Source organism: Pan paniscus, chromosome 6 (assembly GCF_029289425.2).
Source record: "Pan paniscus chromosome 6, NHGRI_mPanPan1-v2.0_pri, whole genome shotgun sequence".
In the NCBI taxonomy this organism is placed as follows: Eukaryota; Metazoa; Chordata; class Mammalia; order Primates; family Hominidae; genus Pan; species Pan paniscus.
In genome coordinates this window covers 5,749,316-5,774,888 of record NC_073255.2, presented here as the reverse complement: position 1 = coordinate 5,774,888, position 25,573 = coordinate 5,749,316, and the positions used below count along the sequence as shown (strand labels likewise).

At 50.7% G+C, this 25,573-nt stretch overlaps 1 protein-coding gene across 49 annotated transcripts in view; it reads right to left on the bottom strand.

Moving 5' to 3' along the window:
* Positions 1 to 18,380, bottom strand: part of SUN1 (Sad1 and UNC84 domain containing 1) — a 61,481-nt gene extending 43,101 nt beyond the window's left edge. For 23 of the 49 annotated variants that reach the window (XM_034963435.2, XM_063606164.1, XM_034963438.2 and 20 more), the window contains exons 1-2: positions 18,268 to 18,380; positions 1,544 to 1,640 (exon numbers count right to left, since the gene is read on the bottom strand). In XM_034963435.2, coding sequence (XP_034819326.2) covers positions 1,544 to 1,620 — 77 coding nt within the window. In that variant the 5' untranslated portion in view covers positions 1,621 to 1,640; positions 18,268 to 18,380. Of the gene's footprint in view, positions 1 to 1,543; positions 1,641 to 2,043; positions 2,067 to 17,433; positions 17,655 to 18,061; positions 18,175 to 18,267 lie in introns of those variants that run through there. The other 26 variants (XM_034963428.3, XM_034963429.3, XM_057302800.1 and 23 more) reach the window with 8 other exon arrangements.
* Between the last annotated feature and the right edge of the window lie 7,193 nt (positions 18,381 to 25,573).

The following is a 25,573-nucleotide window of genomic DNA, read 5'->3' as shown; positions in this document are numbered from 1 at the left end:
CAAATTCCCAGCCCAGCCTACACCACTCCGGCCAGCCCCTGCCCACCAAGAGTCTAAATTCCCAGCCCAGCCTACAACCACTCCAGCCAGCCCCTGCCCACCTTCCCTCTGCATTTCCCACTCCAGCTGCCACAGAGGTCTGCCCACAGGTCTCACTGAAGGAAGGCTGTGAATTTCAGTGAAATTAAGTGTTGCTCTCCCAAGGTAAAGAAACAGAGGCATTTTAAAAACTCTATTAAAATAGGTCAGAAAAGCAAAAATAAGTGACCACAAATCACTGTTTCATGCTGCACGGTCTGAAGGAAGCAGCAGTCTCCCCTGAGCTGGCCTGCCCGTTCTGTTCTCACCACTACAGGACGCTTAGAAAACAGAGTGTGTTGCTATGGAAGTGTGATGGACCTAGAACTGTGAATTAAAAACTCGATCATCGAATGTGAGCTCTGACTAATGCTGGTAACAAGTATTTTTCTTAAAATATTTTCTAATTTTCTTACAGTTTCAATTACATTTTCACCCTTTAGAGGATAACCCACTGAGACCGGGCATGGTGGTTCACGCCTGGAATCCCAGCACTTCGGGAGGCCGAGGTGGGTGGATCACCTGAGGTCAGGAGCTCGAGATTGGCCTGGTCAACATGGTGAAACCCCATCTCTATTAAAAATACAAAAATTAGCTGGGCGTGGTGGCGCACGCCTGTAATCCCAGCTACTCCAGAGGCTGAGGCAGGAGAACTGCTTGAATCTGGGAGGCGGATGTTGCAGTGAGCCGAGATTGCACCACTGCACTCCAGCCTGGGCGACGGTGAGACTCTGTCTCCAAAAAAACGAAAAAAAAAAAAGGATAAGCCACTGAAAAAAATTACACAAGCATTTTCCTGGTGCCTTATACATCTGCGGGGTGCACAAGTTTTCCAACCTGCTGATCAAATCCGGGCCCGTCTAGCTGTGTACCTTCCCTTGCTGCTAACCCGTAATGTCATCAAACGCAAGCTTCGTTTCAGTCGCCCTTTCTACTTGGTAAACTGAAAGCAGAAGGGGCAGGGCAGCGCCTCTTCAGACTCCAATGTCTTGGTTCAGTGGATCGGAATATGAATAAAAGCAGAAAACTCCGCCTCAGACAAAAGTTGTGTTCTCAAAACCCTGAGCTTCAACGCTGTTCTATGATGTTTCCTTTGAAATGGGAAATAATTTTCCAGGTTATTTCTGTTAACTTAAAAATACCAAGCCACTGATATGTTCTCACAAACACCAGGCATCACCACAGAGACATCTTCTCAAGATCACAACCACCTGGGTGGGGTCGAAGCCAGCAAGCCATGTGCGATGACTAACCACCCAGTCACCAGGATGAACAGATTCAGTTTACCTTAAAGCCGTAAGAAAAAACCACCTCTAAAGCCATAAGATACAGTTTATTATTTTTTTTCACCTTCAAAATACAGCATGTAGTCAGTAGTACTATGGAGTTCCTGTTAAGGTCCACGCCACCGCGACAGCGAGTGGGCATTGCAAGGCCAGGACCCCACGTGCAGGTGCACACTCACCTGAGCGCATACGTGTAGCCCGTGTTCTCCGGCACACACTGGGGAGGACTGTACATGTGAAGCCGAGAAAAATCCATGTTCACCACTTCAAACCATACTGCAGAGGGCGGGAAAGAAATGCAGAGTGTTTTAACGGGCAGGAAATCCAGCGCAGTCCTGTCTCAGTCAACCTGAGCTGCCTACACGCAACTCAACTCAGGTCACCCTCAAAACTCACAGGAAACACGGCCAGCAGCAGTGTTTTCTAAACAGACGAGACAAGTGTTTCCATAGTTACAAGCCCAGGAACACTTCTATCATAATCTAGTCCCCTCACATATCCTGAGAAAAAGACCAGGGGAACCCTAAAGTGGCTGACTCGTGAAACCAGGGGCACCTTCCAAGAAACACGGAGAGAAACTCAGAGCTCTCTTCAAGATGTGTTTTTAAATCCTCACTGTGTCAAAATGTTCTCGGTCTTCTGAAATCAGTTTTTATTTTACTAACTAAAATAGAACTACCTGCTACAGCGTGGTCAAGCAGCAGCGTACGCGTTCCTAGATGGCTGAAGCTCTCACAAGCATCTCAGAATCAGAAAAGAAACTGCAGGGTGAATAACAAAAAAGCTTAAGGCACTATTTACACTTTTTTCCTCACCAAAAAACAGGATATTTTTTAGGTTAGAAAGTGTTGAGTATATTGTTTCTCAGGTTGTCATCTAGATTTATTTGCAATGACTCATACTTTCCTCTGGCTAAAAATACTCACATGCACACACCCTGACTTTCAAAAAGTCCTCGTAGCAGCAATGTGAATCACAGTCGGCTGCTGAAATATCTGAGGGAGATACAACTCAAACAACCTCCTGGACAAAAGACACTTTTGTACAAATGACTGAGCTCCGTAAACCGAGCCACAAGTACTTTAATTCATGCTACCTTCTTTGAAATAAAGTATCACAGAAATAAAGACCACTGTTTACATATAAAAATTGTACTACACCTACAAGTATCGACAAGCATGATGAAACTCCTGCATTTTAAAACATGTTTCGGCCGGGCGCGGTGGCTCACGCCTGGAATCCCAGCACTTTGGGAGGCCGAGGCGGGCGGATCACGAGGTCAGGAGATCGAGACCATCCTCGCTAACACGGTGAAACCCCGTCTCTACTAAAAATACAAAAATTAGCCAGGCGTGGTGGCGGGCACCTGTAGTCCCAGCTACTCGGGAGGCTGAGGCAGGAGAATGGCGTGAACCCGGGAGGCGGAGCTTGCAGTGAGCCGAGATCACGCCACTGCACGCCAGCCTGGGTGACAGAGCGAGATTCCAACTCAAAAAAAAAAAAAAAAAAGCACGTTTCAAAACTCTTGTTCTTTCCAGGGACACCCAGCCCAGCGTCCGACCCAGACACAGGCTCGGCAAGTCCAGTTCACACTTGCTCGGCATTCCAGGAACTTACTCTTCAATGGCCTTTTGCAAATAAAACTAACTGTTATCACTTAATCCACGTAATAGTTAATACCTGTTTAACTGTCTCTCTCCCACCTGTCTACCTACTTTAACCAACACCTAAATCTAGATTCAACCCACACGCAGAGGAGCCCGGCACAGGACAAGGCCTTGGCCTGGATCCAATGTAGGCTACCCTCCACCTATACACCATGCCTGGGCTCCTGAGGTGCGCAGGCCTGCTCCAGCAGCTTCTGCAGAACCCAGCCCCGCCCAGCAGCAATGCAACAATGGGCTCTGCCTGCACTGCCGAGCAACAACCCAAAGCTGGGCTCAGCGAACGCCCACTCCCGCTATACCCTGGGGGACACTGGGCTAACTCAGTGCTATGGACGCCCACTCCCACTCCCACCCTGGGGGACATTGGGCTAACTCAGTAGTGCTACGGACGTCTGCTCCTGCTCCTGCCCTGGGGGACACTGGGCTAACTCAGTAGTGCTATGGACATCCACTCCCGCTCCCACCCTGGGGGACACTGGGCTAACTCAGTAGTGCTATGGACATCCACTCCTGCTCAGATGTTGGGCTAATTTAGCAATAAGGCCATTAGGGCAGCCAGGCCAGAGAAAAGCAAAGCAAGGAAGATGGGGATGGTAGGGAAAAGAGGTCACACTCCAGGTTCAGCAGGTGCTGAGGGAAGTGAGGACGTGGAGTCTGTGATTACAGACCCTTAATCTGTCTTCATCGTTCTGATTTCACTTTCATAATCACGTGAATTTTATGTTCCCCAGTAAAATGCATCTATGTACAAAATATGCGGAATCTATCATTTTCTCTATTTCCTAACACTTTGAAATGAGGAAACAGGGTTCCTTACCCACCCTGATGCAGTCCCCGCCTAATGACACCTGTCCAGGATCTAGGGAAATGTCCTGGACATTATCTCTCAGCCTAGAAAATAACCCCACCCTGACAAGCGCCAAAGCCCAGGCTCATGCCAAGCAGAACCTTGCAAGGCAGCGGCAGCAGAGGCTGTGACAATGTGCCCCAGCGTCCCCAAGGCAGGTGCTCTGCGCTCTCCCACATGGGCCACAGGCCTGCTGCCAGGTGAGAGGCTCCCAGAGCTCCCCAACTCCCCTCCCCACCCTGCAGTCTCATTCACTCCCTCCTTCCTCCTTCCCCCTTAACAGACCACGACACGGATCATTTTAAATTTGGAAATGGAAGATTTTAAATTTCATCCTTAGTCCTTTACGAAACCAAATATTAAATTATAGGATAAAATAAAATGAAGGCAAAAAAGGATTAAATGAAACTGTGTACCTCAGGCAATGCCTGACAGGTGACAAGCACTCAGGCGTCAGCTGCGGTTATTTTGAAGAGTAAAGCGATATGGCCGACGTTTTAAATTTTAAAAAAGAACAGTTATGGCTGGGCACGGTGGCTCACACCTATAATCCCAGCACTTTGGGAGGCCGAGGAGGGCAGATCATGAGGTCGAGAGATCGAGACCATCCTGGCTAACACAGTGAAACACCGTCTCTACTAAAAATACAAAAAAATTAGTGGGCTTGGTGGCGGGTGCCTGTAGTCCCAGGTACTCGGGAGGCTGAGGCAGGAGAATGGCATGAACCTGGGAAGCGGAGCTTGCAGTGAGCCGAGAGAGCGCCACTGCACTCCAGCCTGGGCGACAGAGCGAGACTCCATCTCATAAAAAAAAAAAAAAAACCAGTTATTTTTCTTCTGGGTGTGCAATTCCTGAGACGAAAGATTTGTTCACCCTACCCTAAATGAAAGGCAAAGGTCCACCGATGAGCCCCACAGCTAGGACTCAGCCAGCAGGCGGGAGCCCCCAGCCCTTGCACTGCTCGCCGGCACACCTGCAGGCAAAAGCATGGTTCTGAGACCAGCTCTACCGACCGCCAAGGAGTACTCAGCATTTTCACCACACCATTCCCAGTCTCCATTACATCGCTGCTAATTAAAACTGAAATGTACCATTAGAGCCTTCCCATGTGAAGAGGAGGCTGCCTCGGTCGCCTGTCTGAGAGACTCAAGGGAGATGTTTTTTGCATTTATAATCTGATCAGTAACCACACAGTAAGTGAAAAATGGATCCAGCATGTTTTCAATGGCATCAGAAAAACCTGGAAAGAATCTGAAGTTGACATTCTGCATAGATGTGCGGTCTGCAGGCGTGATGCTCCTGCTGGCATCTGTGCCTCCCTGGCTGCCGTGCCCTGAGTGTCATGCCTGGCACGGCTTTGGGAGAGTTGTGTTCCACACGAGTGTGTGTTCCTGGCCTGGTGGAAGGAAACGGACTAACTGGTACCCAGCTTTGTGCAGGATGCTGACAATAGGAGCTGGGCCTCAGAAAGCCCTGGACATGGGTTCTCAGGCTGGCCGGCTCAGCACAGGTGTGCACAGAGGGGACTGTGGGAAGATCCCTGCTGGTCCTCCTACGAGATGGCTTCTGGAGGATGGACGGGTGGAGAGCCATCGACACCAGAGAAGCACACACCTCAGGAGACAGCGGCCAGGGATGCCTGTCACCCAGACAAAGTCTCTCCCTTTTATCTTGTGTTTGCTGGTGGCCAAGAGAGCATACAAGCTCACAAAACAGGAAAAGCAGAGGGCCTCCGTTAAGGTTGCAAACTTTGGTTTCAAACCTACGGCTTAAGTTTCTTTACAAATATATACATCCAGCCGGGCATGGTGGCTCACACCTGTAATCCCAGCACTTTGGGAGGCAGAGGCAGGCAGACCACCTGAAGTCAGGAGTTCGAGGCCAGCGGGGCCAACATGGTGAAACCCCGTCTCTACTGAAAATATAAAAATTAGCTGGGTGTGGTGGTGGGCTCCTGTAATCCCAGCTACTCAGGAGGCTGAGGCAGGAGAACTGATTGAACCCAGGAGATGGAGGTTGCAGTGAGCCAACACAGTACCACTGCACTCCAGCCTGGGTGACAGAGTGAGACTCTGTCTCAAAAAACAAAACAAAACAAAACAAAAACAAATAACAAAAACAAAAATATACATATATATCCTAGCAGGGTTTTAAAATTAGATAAGGCCAGGTGGGGTGGCTCATGCCTGTAATCCCAACACTTTGGGAGGGCGAGGTGGGTGGATCACCTAAGGTCAGGAGTTCGAGACCAGCCTGGGCAACATGGTGAAACCACCCCTCTATTAAAAATACAAAAATCAGCCGGGTGTGGTGGTGCATGCTTGTAATCTCAGCTACTCGGGAGGCTGAGGCACGAGAATCACTTGAACCCAGGAGGCGCAGGTTGCAGTGAGCCCATATTTCAGCGCATTCCAGCCTGTGACAGAGTGAGACTCCGTCTCAAAAAAACAAACGAACAAACAAAAACTACATAAGTTATACTAGGTTTCTCTTTTAATACCATTTACCTTTTACAGTATATAATTTATATTATATGGTAGACACGAAAATATACAGCTCAGTTTTTTTTCTTGAATGCTTTGGTAAAAAATGGATTTTAGGCCAGGCACGGTGGCTCATGCCTGTAATCCCAGCACTTTGGAAGGCCAAGGTGGGCGGATCACAAGGTCAGGAGATCAAGACCAACCTGACTAACACAGTGAAACCCCGTCTCTACTAAAAATACAAGAAATTAGCCGGGCGTGGTGGCGGGCACCTGTAGTCCCAGCTACTCGGGAGGCTGAGGCGGGAGAATGGCGTGAACCCAGGAGGTGGAGCTTGCAGTGAGCCGAGATTGCGCCACTACACCCCAGCCTGGGAGACAGAGCGTGACCCCGTCTCAAAAAAAAAAAAAAAAAAAAAATGGACTTTAGATTTTAGTCCTACTCACCATATCACTTGAGTCTACTATTCAGAATACCTGTACTAATCTAGTAATAATCCAGAGAACATGGTTGAAAAATCTTCATACAAGGCTGAAAACAGAACAAAACTAAATGGGTCTGGCCAGGCACAGTGGCTGACACCTATAATCCCCGCACTCCGGGAGGCCAAGGCGGGCAGGAGGATCACTTGAGGTTAGGAGTTTGAGACCAGCCTGGCCAATATGGTGAAACCCCGTCTCTAGCAAAACTACAAAACTTAGCCGGGCATGGTGGCACGTGCCTGTAGTCCCAGCTACTTGGGAGGCTGAGGCATGAGAATTGCTTGAACCCGGGAGGCAGAGGTTGCAGTGAGCTGAGATCCGCCGCTGCACTCCAGCCTGGGTGACAGAGCGAGACTCCATCTCAAAAACAAAAACAAAAAACAAACCTTGAGCGTTCTGAAATAAAATCAACACACCATCTTTTCTCAGGAAATGCTATCAGCTCTAAAGAAAACTGGGAAAGGCAAACTTTAAAACCTGCAGGCAGCACTTCCCTTCAGCCTATAAACAGCAACCGTCAATACCGAGTTGATAATTATTTTCTACAAAACACTCATGAACAACGGGATCTGCTGCAAAGGCACCGTTTACAGACATTAGCACGATGCACAGGCTGCATTTCCTGTGCCCCAGCATTGGTCACTGACGATGTGGACTAACACTGAGAGGGAGCCCAGTGAGACGCAGCGTTCCCATCAGAAACCGTGGGGAACCTGCCCACACGGATCCCGCAAGCCTTGGTTTAAAATGGCAGCCTACCTCCTGAAACAACAGTCACACCTACGACTCAAACCTGCAAAACTCTGTCAGTCTATCACTGATCCACGGGGGGACACACAGGCCCCTCCTCCCAGAGCGCCATCTGCCACAAGCCCCACGTCCACAGGGACACCCAGAGCTGCAGCCCCCGGCCTCGGCAGGGCCTACCAGCAGTGGACGCCTGCTCCACCCGGCTGGGCAGCGATGTTTCGCCAGATCCTTCCCTCAGGGACCTTCCCCAGACACACCGAGCGGGGCATGATGAGCACACAGGCACACACACACAGACACACACGCTCGCTCAATCCTCATCATCGCTCATCCTTAAGCACCCCAGACCAGGGCTGTCAAACCACCCCAGACCGGGGTTGTCAAACGGCAGCTGGCCTGACATCAGGCAGTTCGTTTCTTTGTTCTTTCTTTCTTATGTATGTATTTTAAGAGACAGGGTCTCATTCTGTCGCCCAGGCTAGAGTGCCAGGGGCGTGATCACAGCTCACTGCAGCCTCCATCTCCGGGGCTCAAGCCTCATCTTCCCACAGTGCTGGGACCACAGGGGCGCGTCACGGCACCTGGTTAATCTTTTTATTTTCTTAGAGACAGGGTCTCCCTATGTTGCTCAGGCTGGTCTTGAACTCCTGGCCTCAAGTGATTTTCCTCAGCCTCCCAAAGTTCTGGGATTACAGGTGTAAGCTACCATGCCCAGCCCAGTTTGTTTCTTAAGTCCACTGTAAATAATTATTTAAAACTAAAATTCTGGAAAAAAAAAATCAGTACTAAATGTTAACATAATTATCGTCCTTAGATCTTCATATTACTGAAAGTAAATAATGTAGAGACTAATAAAAACATTATTTTTCCTGCAGATTAAGAAATAAAAAGAAACTGTCTTAGAAATAGATGTTTTCCAAAGATCATGCTCATGTAATTACTTCTACAACATAATAAACAAGAATTGGCATTGCATCTCCAATTTCATTTAGAGGAAGAAAAACAACTGTTGGTTTATGAAAACCGGATGATTTACCCTGACTGAGAATCCTTAAAAATGAACTGATTATTCAAAACAACAAATCAGAAATAAATGACTACAACCTAAAAATATTTGAAAGGGCTGTGTGCCACATATTTTATACACGCATACACACAAGCGAACACGCTTTTAGTACTTCTCGAAAAATAACACTAGATTTGAGTAAATTCGGGCGGATGGAACTTCTACTTGTCATTTAACCCCTTTCAGGCTGTTTGAAAATTTTTTTAAAGAGCAGGTATTGGTTTTATAATTTTTAAAATTAACATAATAGGCCAGGTGCGGTGGCTCATGCCTGTAGTCCCAACACTTTGGGAGGCCGAGGTGGGCGGATCACAAGGTCAGGAGATCAAGACCAACCTGACTAACACAGTGAAACCCTGTCTCTACTGAAAATACAAAAACAAAATTAGCCGGGCGCAGTGGCGGGCGCCTGTAGTCCCAGCTACTCGGGAGGCTGAGGCAGGAGAATGGCGTGAACCCGGGAGGTGGAGCTTGCAGTGAGCTGAGATCGTGCCACTGCACTCCAGCCTGGGTGACCGAGCAAGACTCCGCCTAAAAAAAAAAAAAAAAAAAAAAAAAAAAAATTATCGTAATAAATATCACTTTCAAAAAGAAACAAATTTCATCTTCATTTGTGACGCAGGACAGGCAGATAGTCCTCTGGGGTCCAATTCAAGGTCTCCCACTGCCTTAGCTGTGAGGTGTGGACACGTTCACGGGGGCTAGAAACAGAAGCTGCTCCTCCGAGCACCCCTGGAGCACCCAGCCAGCGGACGTCCCCACCCCGCACCCGCCCTGCTCTGGACTGCCTCCCAGCACACCCCATCAGCAGGCAAAGCCATATCGACAGATAGTTCCTAGCCAAGATGCAACGTTTCTTCACTTGTTTTGGAAATGATGAAACAACAGGAAAAGGTAAGCAAGCCCATCTAGCCTGAACATCAAGAAAACAGCTGAGTGTCAAAGAAAACGACGACTTCTACCAGAAGACCGATGATCACGTGCGTGCATCTCCTTACCATAAGGGCACTGAATCTTTTTAATACAAACCCCACTTCCTCTTACAGAACGGTGGTCATCACAGTGTTTCAGCAAAACCCAAGGCCAAATTATTTAGTTTATACATATTACTGCAAAGCGTCTAGGAAGACAAAACTATTAAGTAGTTTAAATAGTTTCATTGTATTTGCTTCAAACCTAGAGTGCAGAGAATTTCCTTATAATGGGGACCGCCAACCAAATGTCTCCTGGAGAACTCATCTGCAGCCAGCGGCCCTCAAGCAGGGATGTGCTGCAGCCACACTCAGCATCCTCCTCCTGCAGAGCCTGTGCTGGGTCTGGACCCAGAGGCTCACACAGCTTTCATGTGCATTTCCTTAATTATCAGTGACGTGAAACATCTTTTCGTGTTTCTCAGCCAGGGGTATTTCTCATCCTGTGCGGAGATCTGTCTTCTTCTGTTTTACTGGACCACATACACATAAGGATATGAATCCACTACTACATGGCAGGGATACTCCCGTCCTTAACTTCACTCAGGTGACTTTGGCCACACCATGTCTGGTCTTTCCCTTCCCTCACTCACGTCCCGCTTCTTAGAAAGACTTTCCCTAAGCCAAGAACACAAGCATGGTCTGCAACGGACTCGCCTACTCTTACTGTTTTGATGTTTATACTGCAAGCCATTAATAATTCATGTAACCCATCTGTAATTCCAGTTGGTACACAGGCATCGTTTTATTTCCTGTTGGGCATTTCCGCCTGGATGTCAGGCAGGCTCACAGGTCCAAATCACGCCCCAGGCCTGCTCCTCCCTCCCCAGGGCGCGTGCCCCATGCCCCCTCTCCATTCCCGCCCTGACATGCCACCTCTGGCTGGCTCCCTGCAAGTGCCCTGACCGTCTCCCTGGCTCCAGTCTTGCCTCTCAAGCCAATCCTTGAGAAAACCACCTGAATGACCCATCTACAGAGAAATCTGCCTACCTTGTTCGCACAGACTCCCCCCGTGGCTGCCTGCACACACGGCACTGGTGCAAATGCTGCTACTTCTCCCTCCTCACTTCCCATCCGTGCCTTAGAATCCACCGTGGCTCCAGGGAGCCCTCTCCTCCCCACCCATTTACAAGCCGCTCCTCCACTCTTTCCTTGCAATCAATGTCCTCCTGCCTGAGGTGCCCTCCTATTTCCTGACCCCCCTCTGCATCTCCTTGGTCTAGTTACACCCCAAACTCTGCCTAGCTAACTTCTCCTCACACTTAATGTTCAGCAGAGATACCACCACCAGGAAGCCCCCATGGGCCTCTTCCTACCCCAGTTACTGTCAATTCTAGCACTCACTGGTGATGAGCAGGAACACAAATCATAATGATTTCTCAATGAGTCCTTCTCTCCAAGTGGCCCTTGAACTCTGTGACGGCAGGAACTGTGCCTCATTCACCTTCAGCTCTAACCCTTGCCTGGAGAACAAGTGAACGCTGCACGTGACTGGAAGGGGGCGCTCTCCACGCCACGCACCCTGCTCGCTTTGCCACTAAGCTGACAATCCTCCAGTCTCCACTGCTCTCTACTCCTTACCTGACTACGCTCCGGAAAAATCCTGTACAGGAATTCATGCGTGGACACAGGGCCGTGCGCGTGCGGGAATCCGCGGGTGGCCACGGGGCCGTGCGCGTGCGGGAATTCGCGGGTGGCCACGGGGCCGTGCGTGTGCGGGAATTCGCGGGTGGCCACGGGGCCGTGCGTGTGCGGGAATTCGCGGGTGGCCACGGGGCCGTGCGTGTGCGGGAATTCGCGGGTGGCCACGGGGCCGTGCGTGTGCGGGAATTCGCGGGTGGCCACGGGGCCGTGTGCGGGAATTTGCGGGTGGCCACGGGGCCGTGTGCGTGCGGGAATTTGCGGGTGGCCACGGTGCCGTGTGCGGTAATTCGCGGGTGGCCACAGGGCCGTGTGCGTGGGGGAATTCATGCGTGGACACAGGGCCGTGCGCGTGTGGGAATTCATGCGTGGCCACGGGGCCGTGCGCGTGCGGGAATTCGCGGGGGGCCACGGGGCCGTGTGTGTGCGGGAATTCGCGGGTGGCCACGGGGCCGTGCGCGGGAATTTGTGGGTGGCCACAGGGCCGTGTGCGCTGCGCTTGGGCCTCTCATTCTTCCTCCCGGCGTGTTCAGGCCTTCATATGCTTCCTCGTCTAACCGGAACAGGTATGTCAGCTGCTCCATTCCCAACAGTAATTGTCAACAGCAGTCTCACGGTCTTACATGTTCTGGAATACACATCCACACCACGTCCAGATCACCCTTCCAGCGCTCTGTTCTCCCCAGCACCAAGTACCAGGCTCAAGGCGAATACTTTTCAGTTTGTAGCAAGTAAAGACATAATAAAATCATCTGTTTTTCATACTGCAGATACAGCTCACATCTTACAATAATATTAAAAATCAAACTAAATAGAATGGCTGAGAACAAAGCGACCAAAGGGCTGCTCTGTGTTCAAACTACACATGCCCGAGGGGTGTCTCCCCACCGTAGGGACCCAGGGAACCCGGCACCTGGATGTGATGACATCCACGCTGTTTGTCTGAGACCTACAGTTTAATTCTGCACAAATGTCAAAAGTGTCTGTCACACAGATGTTACCGCCTAAACTCACAACCTACAGCCATTCACTGTATGCCCCTAAGCAACTAAATGAAAACCAAAGTACCAACAGAACAAGCATGCTTAATTAGACACAATTTAAACCGTAAAACTAATAAATTACAAGAGATGCTTAATAAAGTAGCAACAATTAGAACATACAATTATATAAACAGTGTATTATAAGAAGCAACATCATTTTCTGTATTTTCATCTGACACTTCCTAGTTTATTTTATCCCAGTGGAAGCAAACTGCTTCAAATGTGATGTAGCAGGCCTGGTCTCCTCTATCTATAAATCAAGTGGGTGAGCAGTCCAAAATAGCAACGAGCTCCACATTTAGGAAGCAAGGGGAAGAAGAAAACGAGGGCAGGCTTTCAATCAATGAAACAACACTGCAACCCTCTGGCAGGGCAACACAAGCACAACCACCCCACCAAATACGCACAGGGAAAGGTGAGGCCGACAACACTGGGCCTACCGCCTAGATAGTCCTGTTTCCAATCTGCCTGATGAACCCCGATGTGGGAACTCCCTTTCCCGCTGTTTTCAGGACCGCTTAACTGGAGTCACCAGTGGGCGTTATGACATGCAATTCAACAGCCTCCAGAAGAGGTAATTCCAGGACTCTCACCTCACCCTGAAACGTTGCGGTAAGGGCAAGGGTTGAACGCTGAAGGATGCTTTCATCCCATCACTACTTCTCCCACAAAAAAACACTCCCTGGCATTTACTGTAAGCAGATTTGAATTGGATTTATTTTCAGAATCTGGAGACACTATAAAGCAGACTAGGAGACCATTCGATCATCATAAATTCAGGACCAGGAAACAATAGTTATGACCTGACAACACACCCCATTAAATATCAGCATTCTTTCAAACAGGTCACCAGGCCGGGCTCACGCCTATAATCCCAGCACTTTGGGAGGCTGAGGTGGGCGGATCACGAGGTCAAGAGATCAAGATCAGCCTGACCAACATGGTGAAACCTTGTCTCTACTAAAAACACAAAACTTAGCTGGGCGTGGTGGCGTGCGCCTGTAGTCCCACCTACTCAGGAGGCTAAGGCGGGAGAATCACTTGAACATGGGAGGCAGAGGTTGCAGTGAGCCGAGATCGCTCCACTGCACTCCAGCCTGGGCGACAGAGCAAGACTCTGTCTCAAAAAAAAAAAAAAAAAAGATGTGCTGAATATAGATGTTAGCATCCACTCTCTTCCACATACCCCTTTGAGAAAGGGCTATTTTTTAAGGGCATATTTCATTGAGAACAAAATGAAAGGGAGAAAAGAAAATAGCAATACATTTTGGGGAGCTAGATAGATGAATAAAAACTGACTTAGGCCAGAAGAAGTTGAGTCATAAGCATGCAATGGAGAACATGGAAGAACAATCTAACTTTGATCATGGAACCCCCAGAAGGCTCCAAAAATAGTGGCACTAGTTTACAATTGGAAGTGAGGGTGTAAGATGGAACCAAAATACAGGAGAAACTGAATACTCACAATCTTTTCAAGAAGCAATTAGGCAAAGCCATGTGATCATCTCAATTGGTGCAGAAAAAGCACCTCACAAACTCCAACACCTTTTCATAGTAAAAACACTCAACAAGCCAGGAATGGAAGGGAACTTCCTCACATGATAAAGGGCATCTATGAAAAACTCAGTGAATGTCATATTCAAATTTTTCACCTAAGATGAGCAACAAGACAAGGGCGGCCACTTTCACCACTGCTCTTCAACACTATACTGGAAGTTCTCCCCAGAGCAATCAGTCAAGAGGCATACTAACTGGAAAAGAAGATGTCAAACTATCTTTATTCTCAGATGACATGATCTCATATCTAGAAAATCCTAATCAATCAACAAAAAAACTGCTGTTAGAACTAACAAGCAAACTCAGCAAAGTTTCAGGATACAAGATCAATAAAAAGTCAGTTGCATTTCTACACACTAGCAATGAACAATCTGGAAGTGAAATTGGGAAAACAATTCATTTTACAATAGCACCAGAAAGTATTAAAAACTTAGGAATAAATTTAACCAAGGAAGTGCACCACTTGTACACTGAAAATCACAAAGCATTGTTGAAAGAATTAAAGACAACCTACATAAATGGGAAGACATTCCATGTACATGGATGGAAAGACTTACTACTGTTAGGATAGCACTACTCCCACAGTGATGTACAGATTCAATACTATCTCTATCAAAACCCCAATGGTCTTTTTTGCAAATATGGAAAAACTGATCTTTAAATTCATATGGAACTGCAATGGGTCCCAAATAGTAAAAAATCTTCCAGAAGAAAAGCAAAGTTGGAGGACCCCGACTTCCTAGCTTCAAAACTTACTACAAAATAGTGTGGCACTGGGAGGCCGAGGTGGGCGGATCATGAGGTCAGGAGTTCAAGGCCAGCCTGCCAACAAGGTGAAACCCCGTCTCTACTAAAAATACAAAATTAGCTATGTGTGGTGGCGGGCGCCTGTAATCCCAGCTACTTGGGAGGCTGAGGCGGGAGAAGCGTTTGAACCTGGGAGGCGGAGGTTGCAGTGAGCCGAGATCACGCCACTGCACTCCAGCCTGGGCGACAGGGCAAGACTCCATCTCAAAAAAAAAAAAAAAAAGGGTGGCATTGGCATAAAAACATACAGACCTGCAGAACAGAACTGGGTCCAAAAATAAACCCACACATCTAATCAATTGATTTTGACAAGGGTGCCAAGACCACTCAATAGGGAAAAAGCAGTCTTGTCACAAATGATGCTTGAACAAAATCCACGTGCAAAAGAACGAAGTCAGAACCTACCACACATCATACACAAGAATGAACTCAAAATGGATCAAAAACTTAAATACAAGAGCTAAAATGATAAACTCTTTTTTTTTTTTTTTTTTTTTTTGAGACGGAGTCTCGCTCTGTCGCCCAGGCTGGAGTGCAGTGGCGCGATCTCGGCTCACTGCAAGCTCCGCCTCCCGGGTTCACGCCATTCTCCTGCCTCAGCCTCCCGAGTAGCTGGGACTACAGGCGCCCGCTACCACGCCCGGCTAATTTTTTGTATTTTTAGTAGAGACGGGGTTTCACCGTGTTAGCCAGGATGGTCTCGATCTCCTGACCTCGTGATCCGCCCGCCTCGGCCTCCCAAAGTGCTGGGATTACAGGCGTGAGCCACCGCGCCCGGCCAAATGATAAACTCTTAAAGGAAAACACAGGACAAATCCTCCTGACCTTGGATTTTGCAGAGTTCTTAGGTATGACATCAAAAGCATGAGCAACACAAGAAAAAACAGAAAAATTAGAGTTAATCAATTTAGAGTTCATCAATTTGTGCATCAAAGGACACCAACGAGAGAGTGAAGAGACAATCCAAAGACTGGGAGAAAGTATTTATTAATCATATGTCTAATGAGGGTCTAGTATACAGAATAAAGAATTCTGACAACTCAAAAAAAAAAAAAAAAAAAGAGGCAACCCAATTTAAAAATGGAGAAAGAGGCCAGGCACGGTGGCTCACACCTGTCATCCCAGCACTTTGGGAGGGCGAGGCGGGCAGATCACCTGAGGTCGGGAGTTTGAGACCAGCCTGACCAACATGGAGAAACCCCATCTCTACTAAAAATACAAAATTAGCCGGGTGTGGTGGCAGGCACCTGTAATCCCAGCTATTCGGGAGGCTGAGGCAGGAGAATCGCTTGAGCCCGGGAGGCGGAGGTCGCGGTGAGCTGAGTTCCTGTCATTGCACTCCAGCCTGGGCGACAGAGCGAAACTCCGTCTCAAAAAAAAGGGGGGGGGAGGGGAGCGGGGAAGGACCTGAATGAGAATTTCTCCAAAAATACACAATGGCCAACATGAACATGAAACAATTCTCAACTTCACTGGTCATCAGGGACATGCAAATCACAGCCAAATGAGACGCCACTTCAGATCCACTAGCATGGTCATCCTTTTTGGAAACTAAGTGTTGGGGGGATGTGGAGAAAGTGAACTCACTTGTTGCCGATGGACATGTAAAATGGTGCGGACACTGTGAAAAACAGTTTGGCAGTTCCTCAAAAAGCTAAACACAGAGTTACCATATGACCTGGCAACTCCATTCCTTGGTATATAACCAAAGAATTGAAAACAGATGCTCAAATAAAAACTCATCCACAAATGTTCATAGTAGCTGCATTACTCACACTAGCCAACAGGTGCAAACAGCCCAAGTGTCCATCAACAGACTAAAGGATAAACATAATGTGGTATATCTATACAATGGACAATTATTCAATCATAAAAAGGAATGGAATACTGATACAGTCTACAACATGCGTGAACTCTGAAGACATTATCTTAAGTGAAAGAGGCCAGACACAAGGGGCTGCATATTGTATGATTCCATTTACATGAAATGTCCAGAACAGCCCAATTCAGAGAGACAGAAAGCAGATTAGCGGTTGCCGGGGCCTGGGGAGACGGAAGAATGGGCAGTGGCTGCTTAACAGGTATAGGGTTTCCATCTGGGATGATGAAAAAGTTATGTAACTAGGTGGTGATGTTGTTTTACGTTACGTGTATTTTAGCACAATCAAAAACAAAAAGCAGGTGAATGAGAGGATACTCCATTTATGAAGTAAGAACATATTACAAATTTTAAAGGAGGAAAAAAAAAACAGCTCTGGGAAATTTAAAATACCATGGCCAAACTAAAATGCTAAATAGATATACTGGAAGAAAAAGAGGAAATCTAGAAAGTAGAACAAACATTAAATGGGAGAAAGACAAGAAAATTATAAAGCCAGCCCAAGCCTTCCAGCCCAAACAGTAGTATTTCCAGAACAGTCAGAAAAAAAGGGTAAACAAAGAAAAGGAAATTATTAGAGAAATAATTTGAGAAAACTAAAGGCTTCAAAAAACTATCAAGTGTCCAACAACAGATGAGAATAAACCAAAACACACGGTGTTTCTACACAGTGGAGATGTAGGGAGTAAAAACAGATTACACACAAAAGCCTTTATACAAAGCTTTAGCAATTAGAGCCGCAAGCACTTCATGGGCAATACTATTACTGAAGCTTAGAAGACACAATTATGGGCAGCTTCCCACCCGGAATCAGAGCCAGGCGCAGCAACCACAAGCTGCAAAGCGAGAGCAGAGACCTCGGACCGCACCGCCCACCTGTCCTGGGGAGCCCTGGGGAGCCGGGAGAAATCCTCCCCATGACGGTGACAGTGGCAAGGTGTTCCCCGCCGCTGCTTATTTTGCACCAGACACCATTCTGGGCACTTTGAAGGCGCAACAGGGCGCGGAGACCACGCGCGCGCCTCCAGGCAGGCTGGGGCGAGGGGATCGCTTGAGCCTAGGAGTCCGACCTGGGCAGCATAGAGAGACCGCAGCCCTACAAAAAACACGACTATCAGCCGGGCGCGGTGGCTCACGCCTGTGATCCGAGCGCTTCGGGAGGCGGAGACGGGAGGATCGCTCGCGCTCAGGAGGTCGAGACCAGCCTGGGAAACACAGCGAGACCCACCTCTTAAATAAAACCGTCTTCCCACCACCCCACCCACGGCCCCGCCGCTACTTCCAGGGGCTGGGGACCCCGCAACGGGGCCCAGGCGGGCAGCCCGGGCCGAGGCCTGAGAACGCGGGGAGGACGCTCCTCCACGCCCAGCCCGGGCCGCCCGCCGCGGCCTCCCGCGCCTCTCCCCGCTCCGCCCCCGACCCCGCGCCACGAGCCGGCTGGCGACACCCCGGGGAGGAGCAGGACCCCTGCGCCACGACCGCCAGGGTCTCCGGGTGTCTTCACCTGCGCGGGCCGAGGTAGCTGCGGGGCGCGGGACGGGCGGGGGCGGCAGCCGTTGGCCCAGGAGGCCCTGGCGCAGCCCGCGCTGAGGGCGCCCAGGCCGCGACCCCGCGTCCTCCCGGCCCCCGGGCCCCCGGGCCCCCGCCCCGCGTCCCCGCAGCCCGGCGCCCGCCCCGGGGTGCCCTTGGCCCGGCCCGCCAGGAGCTCACCTGCCTCGCGCCGCCGCCTCAGGCCTCGTCTGCGCCGCCCAGGCCCGAGAAGACGCTCTGCCCGCGCCAGCCAATCGCGGGCCGCGCCCCGGGCCGAGGGCGGGAGCAACGCAGGCCTTCACCAGTCCCGAGCGCGCCACCTGAAGCGTTCTGGCCAATGACGAGGCGGCTACGGGCCGCGGGCGGAGGAGCGAGGCGGACTCCAGGCGGGGGAAGGGGAGGGGGAGAGGGAGGGAGGGGGAGGGGCCTGGATGCGTCACGGGGTGGGACGGGCGGGGCCACGTACCGGTATGGGGGCTGCACCTGGAGGAGGGGGACTGCATTCGGGGGAAAGGCCTGCATCTGAGGGAGGGCTCCGCATTTAGGGGAGGGGTCTGCACCTGCTGGGGGGGGGGTTGCATCTGGGGGAGGGGCCGCATCTGGGGGAGGGGTCTGCACCTGGGGGAGGGGTCTGCATCGCAGAGGGGTCTGCTCCTCAGATACGGGGTCTACGTTGGGGAGGGGTCTGCATCTGGGGGAGGGGTCTGCATCTGGGGGTAGGGTCTGCATCTTCGGAAAGGTGTGTGCATCTGGGGGAGGGGCCCGCATCTGGGGGAGGGGCCCGCACCTGGGGGAGGGGTCTGCATCGCGGAGGGGTCTGCCCCTCAGATACGGGGTCTACGTTGGGGAGGGGTCTGCATCTGGGGGAAGGGTCTGCATCTGGGGGAAGGGTCTGCATCTTCGGAAAGGTGTGTGCATCTCGGGGAGGGCGTCCGCATCTTGGGGAGAGGTTTGGATCCGGGGGAGGGGTCTGCATCTCCATGAGAGGGTCTGAATCTCCAGGAGGGCGTCCGCGTCTTGGGGGAGGGGCAGCTGCGGCTCCGGGAGGCAGCCCCCACTTCCGACAGGGCTCACCTCGGCCAGTGCCTCCTTGGCCTTCCGCACGTCTCCCATTGCTGGCCGCCGCCCCCACCCCAATTCCCCGCCGCTCCAGGCGTGCGCAGGCGCTCGCAGGCCGGGCTCCTCCCGCGGCCCCTCCTCCCCAGGCGCCCTTCTGGGGAATGTGTGGGGTCTGCACGCGAGGTCTCCTGCAGGGCCCCTGCTGATGGAAACGCCGGCTCTTCCCGCGTGGAATTCGCAGGTTCTCTTCTCCGTGCTGGGGACTGCACCGCGTCTTGCAAATACTGATTTGTTCTTTGCACTTTTAAAACGAAGTGTAATTTACATACAATCATGTTCACCTTTTTTGCTCTTGTTTTTGTTTTTGTTTTGAGACAAGGTCTCCCTCCCGTTGTCCAGGCTGGAGTGCAGTGGCGCAGTCATAGCTCACTGTAACCTCAACCTCCCCGGCCCAGGTGATCCTCCCACCTCAGACTCCCGAGTAGCTGGGACTACAGGCGCGCCTGGCTAATTTTTTTTTTTTTTATGAAACGGAGTCTCTCACCATCGCCTGGGCTGGAGTGCATTTGCGCCATCTCGGCTCATTGCAACTTCTGCCTCCCGGATTCAAGCGATTCTCCTGCCTCAGTCTCCCCAGTAGCTGGGATTACAGGTACCTGCCACCACCCCCAGCTAATTTTTTGTATTTTTAGTAGAGACAGGGTTACACCATGTTGGCCAGACTGGTCTTGAACTCCTGATCTCGTGATTCGCCTGCCTCGGGCTCCCAAAGTGCTGGGATTACAGGTGTGAGCCACCGCACCCGGCCTTTTTTTTGTATATTTTTGTAAACATGGGGGTCTCACTATGTTGTCCAGGCTGGTCTTGAACTCCTGACCTCAAGTGATCCTCCCACCTTAGCCCCCCAAAGTGCTGGGATAACAGGCATGAGCCACCGCACCCGGCCAATAAGGCCTTTATTTATTTACTTATTTTTGAGACGGTTTCGCTCTTGTTATCCAGGCTGGAGTACAATGGCACGATCTCGGCTCACTGCAACCTCCACCTCCCGGGTTCAAGCAATTCTTGTGCCTCAGCCTCCTGAGTAGCTGGGATTACAGGTGCCCACCACCACATCCGGGTAATTTTTGTATTTTTAGTAGAGACGGGGTTTCACCATGTTGGCCAGGCTGGTCTGGAACTCCTGTTTTTTTCCTTTTTGTTTTGCTTTTTGTTGTTGTTGTTTAGAGACAGGGTCTCGCTCTGTCATCCAGGCTGGAGTGATCACACAGTGGTATGATCACAGTGCACTGCAGCCTCGCCGTCCCATGTTCAAGCCATTCTCCCACGTCAGCCTCCTGAGTCGCTGAGACTACAGGCACACACCACCATGTCTGGCTAATTTTAAATCTTTTTGTAGAGATGGAGTCTCACTATATTGCCCAGGCTGGTCTTTTTTTTTTTTTTTTTTTTTTTTTGAGACGGATTCTCTCTGTCGCCCAGGCTGGAGTGCAGTGGCGCGATCTCGGCTCAATGCAAGCTCCGCCCCCCCCCGGGGTTCACGCCATTCTCCTGCCTCAGCCTCCCAAGTAGCTGGGATGACAGGCGCCTGCCACCTCGCCCGGCTAATTTTTTGTATTTTTAGTAGAGACAGGGTTTCACTGTGTTAGCCAGGATGGTCTCGATCTCCTGACCTGGTGATCCGCCCGCCTCGGCCTCCCAAAGTGCTGGGATTACAGGCGTGAGCCACCGCGCCCGGCCTCCCAGGCTGGTCTTGAGCTCTTGGTCTGAAACGATCCTCTGCCTCAGCGTCCCCCCGCACCCTGTACCACATCTGACTACTTTTTTTTTTTTTTTTTTTTTTAACCAAGCATTAACTCTGATGGCCCTTACATTGCTGCTAAAAGCCTGCATTAGATCTCCTTTTTAAACAGACACATCTGTTTGGGGGAAAGATTTTGGCAGATGGCTGTGCCAGAACCCACCGCCTGGGTCTGTCACTAGAGAAGATGGACATTCAAATACTAGGATCGTGCCCCCAAAAAGGCTGGCCTCCACCCTGCCCACCCTGGGGCCAGTACGGCCTCCCCGTAAGGCCCCGGTCCGTGGAGTAGGTTAAGGGAGGAACAAGAACAAGCAGGTAGGAGAGTCTGGGGGGCTTCTGTGTCTCCCGAAACACAGCTTGGGTCTGTTTTCTTTGGCCTGGCCAACCGTCCTCATTGCAGAAGAGGACACTGGACAACAGGCTGGGCTTCAGTTCCTAAGGCTTTTCCCATCTTCCCAGCACTGCAGAGCAGGACGGAGCAGGTAGTGCAGCCACTGACATTTCAAAGCAAGGGAAACGGAGGCAGGGGCCAGGCCGGCAGCCTGGCTGGAGTGAGACCGGACGCAGCGACCCCGTAGGCAGGCTCGCTGTCTTCAAGGCCACCATCTCTGCTGCAGAACTGAGGGCAGCAACGGCCCGTTTTGCGAAGCTCCCGGGGGAGCACAGTGCTTTTTTCTCGGTGAGCTCACACCTCAAATTTGGCAGCAGGCGTGCCTTTCAGCGGTAAACAGAAACCGGCTCCTGGGAGACGAGTCAGAAACCCGAGCCCAGAGGCTTCGTGCCATCTGGATGAGGTGGCTACGCAATGGCCAGGGAGAGAGTCGGAGGAAGGAAAATTACCCAGCCAACCTCCTGGAGGCTCAGGAAATCCGTATCTCTCTCTCTCTCTTTTTTTTTTTTTTTTTGAGACAGAGTTTTGCTCTTGTCGCCCAGGCTGGAGTGCAATGGTGCGATCTTGGCTCACTGCAACTTCCACCTCCCATAAATCCCTTTCTCTTAAGGAAACAATTTGGCTTCTCCACCAGCTGCTTCCCCATCCTGCCTGCTTCTGGTTCCTTCTTTGGGCGGGAAGCATCCGCAGAGGAAATGGTTTTTGGTGGGTGGTTGTCCCCTGCGGTGAGTGAGGGCGGCCCCTGCTGTGGTTTCAGGGTGTGAGTCTGTGGGGAGTGGTGAAAGGAACTTGCCGGAGAGCTGTAACAGATTTCAGGCAGATTTCCCAATACACAGAATCCAAAATCCATGCACAGACGCTCCCAGTATTGACAGAGAGTTTGAACTCAGCCAGATTTCCCAATACACAGAATCCAAAATCCATACACAGATGCTCCCAGCATTGACAGAGGGTTTGAACTCACTGTAGACTGCAGACATGCATGCTGGGCCCTGAAGAGCGTTTCATTTACTTATGTATGTATTTATTTGCTTACTTAGTTTTGAGAGAGAGCCTTGCTCTGTCACCCAGGCTGGAATGCAGTGGCACAGTCACGGCTCATGGTAACCTCAAACTCCTGGGCTCAAGTGATTCTCTTGCCTCAGCCTCTCGAGTAGCTGGGACTACAGGTACCCACCACCATGCCCAGCTAATTGTATTAACTTTTTGTAGAGATAGGGTCTTGCCATGTTGCCCAGTCTGGTCTCAAACTCCTAGGCTGAAGCGATCCTCCCACCTTGGCCTCCCAAAGTGCTGGGATGACAGGTGTGAGCCACCTCACCTGGCCTTCTCCTTTTTTTTTTTTTTTTGAGACGGAGTCTCGCTCTGTCACCAGGCTGGAGTGGAGTGGTGCGATCTCGGCTCACTGCAACCTCCACCTCCCAGGTTCAAGCAGTTCCCTGCCTCAGCCTCCCAAGTAGCTGGGATTTGTGGGGAGGATGGTGGGGGATGAGAGGGTGCAGGATTGGGGAGGACGATAGGGGACAGGAGGGTGCAGCCTGGCCACAGAGCCATTGCTGGGCTTTAGTGAGGGCTTTAGTGAGTCGCGGCGACAGCGGCCTTGGTGGGAGTTATTTTGGCAGGGTGGTAAGGATGGGTTCTGGAGAGAACAGAGGAGGCAGGTAGAGAGAGGCAGGACAGACAGGTCTTTCAAGAGAAACGAGGAAGCAGGGACAGGGATATTTGGGTGGCACCTTGTTCTGTTTTGTTTTAGGATGCCTGCTCTTACTTAGCTGATCCCTGGGGTTTAGGTCATCTCTCGGCAGGTCTGTTAAACAGTAGCAGGATGCAGAGCGGCCCCCAGATGTGTCCACCTGCAGCCTCAGAATGCAATCTTATTTGGAATAAGGGTCTTTGCAGATATAATTAAAGTAAAGATCTAGAGATGCGACCATCCTGGCTTAGGGTGGGTCCTGAATCCAATATGTATCCTTATAAAAGGAGGCAGCTGGGCGCGGTGGCTCACGACTGTAGTCCCAGCACTTTGGGAGGCCGAGGCAGTTGGATCACGTGGTCAGGAGATCGAGACCATCCTGGCCAACATGGTGAAACCCGTCTCTACTACAATACAAAAAATTAGCCGGGCATGGTGGTATGCGCCTGTATTCCCAACTATTCAGGAGGCTGAGGCAAGAGAATCACTTGAACCCGGGAGGCAGAGGTTGCAGTGAGCCGAGATCGCACCACTGCACTCCAGCCTGGGCAATAGTGAGAGACTCCTCTGTCTCCAAAAAAAAAAAAAAAATTATCCAGGTGTGGTGGCGATGCCTGTAGTCCCAGCTACTTGAGAGGCTGAGGCAAGATAATTGCTTCAACTGGGGAAGCAGAGGTTGCAGTGAGCTGAGATCATGCCACTGCACTCTGGCCTGGGCAACAGAGCAATACGCCATCTCAAAAAAAGCAAAGCAAAACAAAAGAAACAAACAAACAAAAATAAACGAGTTGCCAATATTTAAAAATTAAAGGACTTGGCCAGGCGCAGTGGCTCACGCCTGTAATCCCAGCACTTTGGGAGGCCGAGGTGGGCGGATCACAAGGTCAGGAGATCGAGACCATCTTGGCTAACATGGTGAAACCCCGTCTCTACTAAAAAATACAAAAAATTAGCCAGGCGTGGTGGCGGGCGCCTGTAGTCCCAGCTACTTGGGAGGCTGAGGCAGGAGAATGGCATGAACCTGGGAGGCGGAGCTTGCAGTGAGCCGAGATGGCGCCACTGCACTCCAGCCTGGGTAATAGAGCGAGACTCCGTCTCAAAAAAAAAAAAAAAAAAAAAAATTAAAGGACTTAAAAAATATATTTTTAAAATCTGGACTTCCAGCTTCTCTTGAAAAATCATCATATCTGGCAACGCTGGGCCTGCCCTGCCATGGCCACACCTGGGGGGCCCAGGAGAGAGGCGGATGTGGTTTGGATGTTTGTCCCCTACAGATCTCAGGTTGAAATGTGATCCCTGCTGCTGGAGGTGGGGCCTGCTGGGAGGTGTTGGATCATGGGGGCGGATCCCTCGTGAATTGCCCAGCGTCATCCCCTTGGTGATGAGTGAATCCTCACTCAGTTCGTGCGAGAGCTGCGACCTCCTCACCGCCTCTCTTGCTCCTGCTGTCATCATGTGATGCACCTGCCCCTTCACCTCTGCCATGAGTGGAAGCAGCCTGAGGCCTTGCTAGAAGCAGATGCTGCTGCCCTGCTTCCTGTACGGCTTGCAGACCAGCCACATAAACTGTATTAGCCTGTTTTCACACTGCTGTAAAGATACTACCCAAGACTGGGTCGTTTATGGAGAAAAGAGGTTTTTTGTTTTTTTGTTTTTTTTTGTTTTTTTGAGATGGAGTCTCACTCTCTCGCCCAGGCTGGACTGCAGTGGCGCGATCTCGGCTCACTGCAAGCTCCGCCTCCCAGGTTCACACCATTCTCCTGCCTCAGCCTCCCAAGTAGCTGGGACCACAGGCGCCCACCACCACACCCGGCTAAGTTTTTGTATTTTTAGTAGAGACGGGGTTTCACTGTGTTAGTCAGGATGGTCTCGATCTCCTGGCCTCGTGATCCACCTGCCTTGGCCTCCCAAAGTGCTGGGATTACAGGTGTGAGCCACCGTGACCGGCCGAGAAAAGAGGTTTAATCGACTCACAGTTCCATATGGCTGGGGAGGCCTCAGGAAGCTTACAGTCATGGGGAAGGGGGAAGCAGGCACGTCTTACATGGCGGCAGGTGAGAGAGAGAAGTGCGTGAAGGAGGAACTTGCCAAACACTTATGAAACCATCAGATCTCTTTGTTTTGTTTTGTTTATTTACTTGTTTTTGAGATGGAGTTTTGCTCTTGTTGCCCAGGCTAGAGTAAAATGGCACAATCTCGGCTCACTGCAACCTCCACCTCCTGGGTTCAAGTGATTCTCCTGCCTCTGCTTCCCGAGTAGCTGGAATTACAGGCGCCTGCCACCATGCCCAGCTAATTTTTGTATTTTTAGCAGAGACGGGGTTTCATCATGTTGGCCAGGCTAGTCTTGAATTCCTGACCTCAGGTGACCACCCGCCTTGGCCTGCCAGAGTGCTGGGATTACAGGCGTGAGCCACCAAGCCTGGCTTGAAACCATCAGATCTTGGCTGGTTGCGATGGCTCATGCCTGTAATCCCAGCACTCTGGGAGGCTGAGGCTGGCGGATCACCTGAGGTCAGGAGTTTCAGACCAGCCTGGC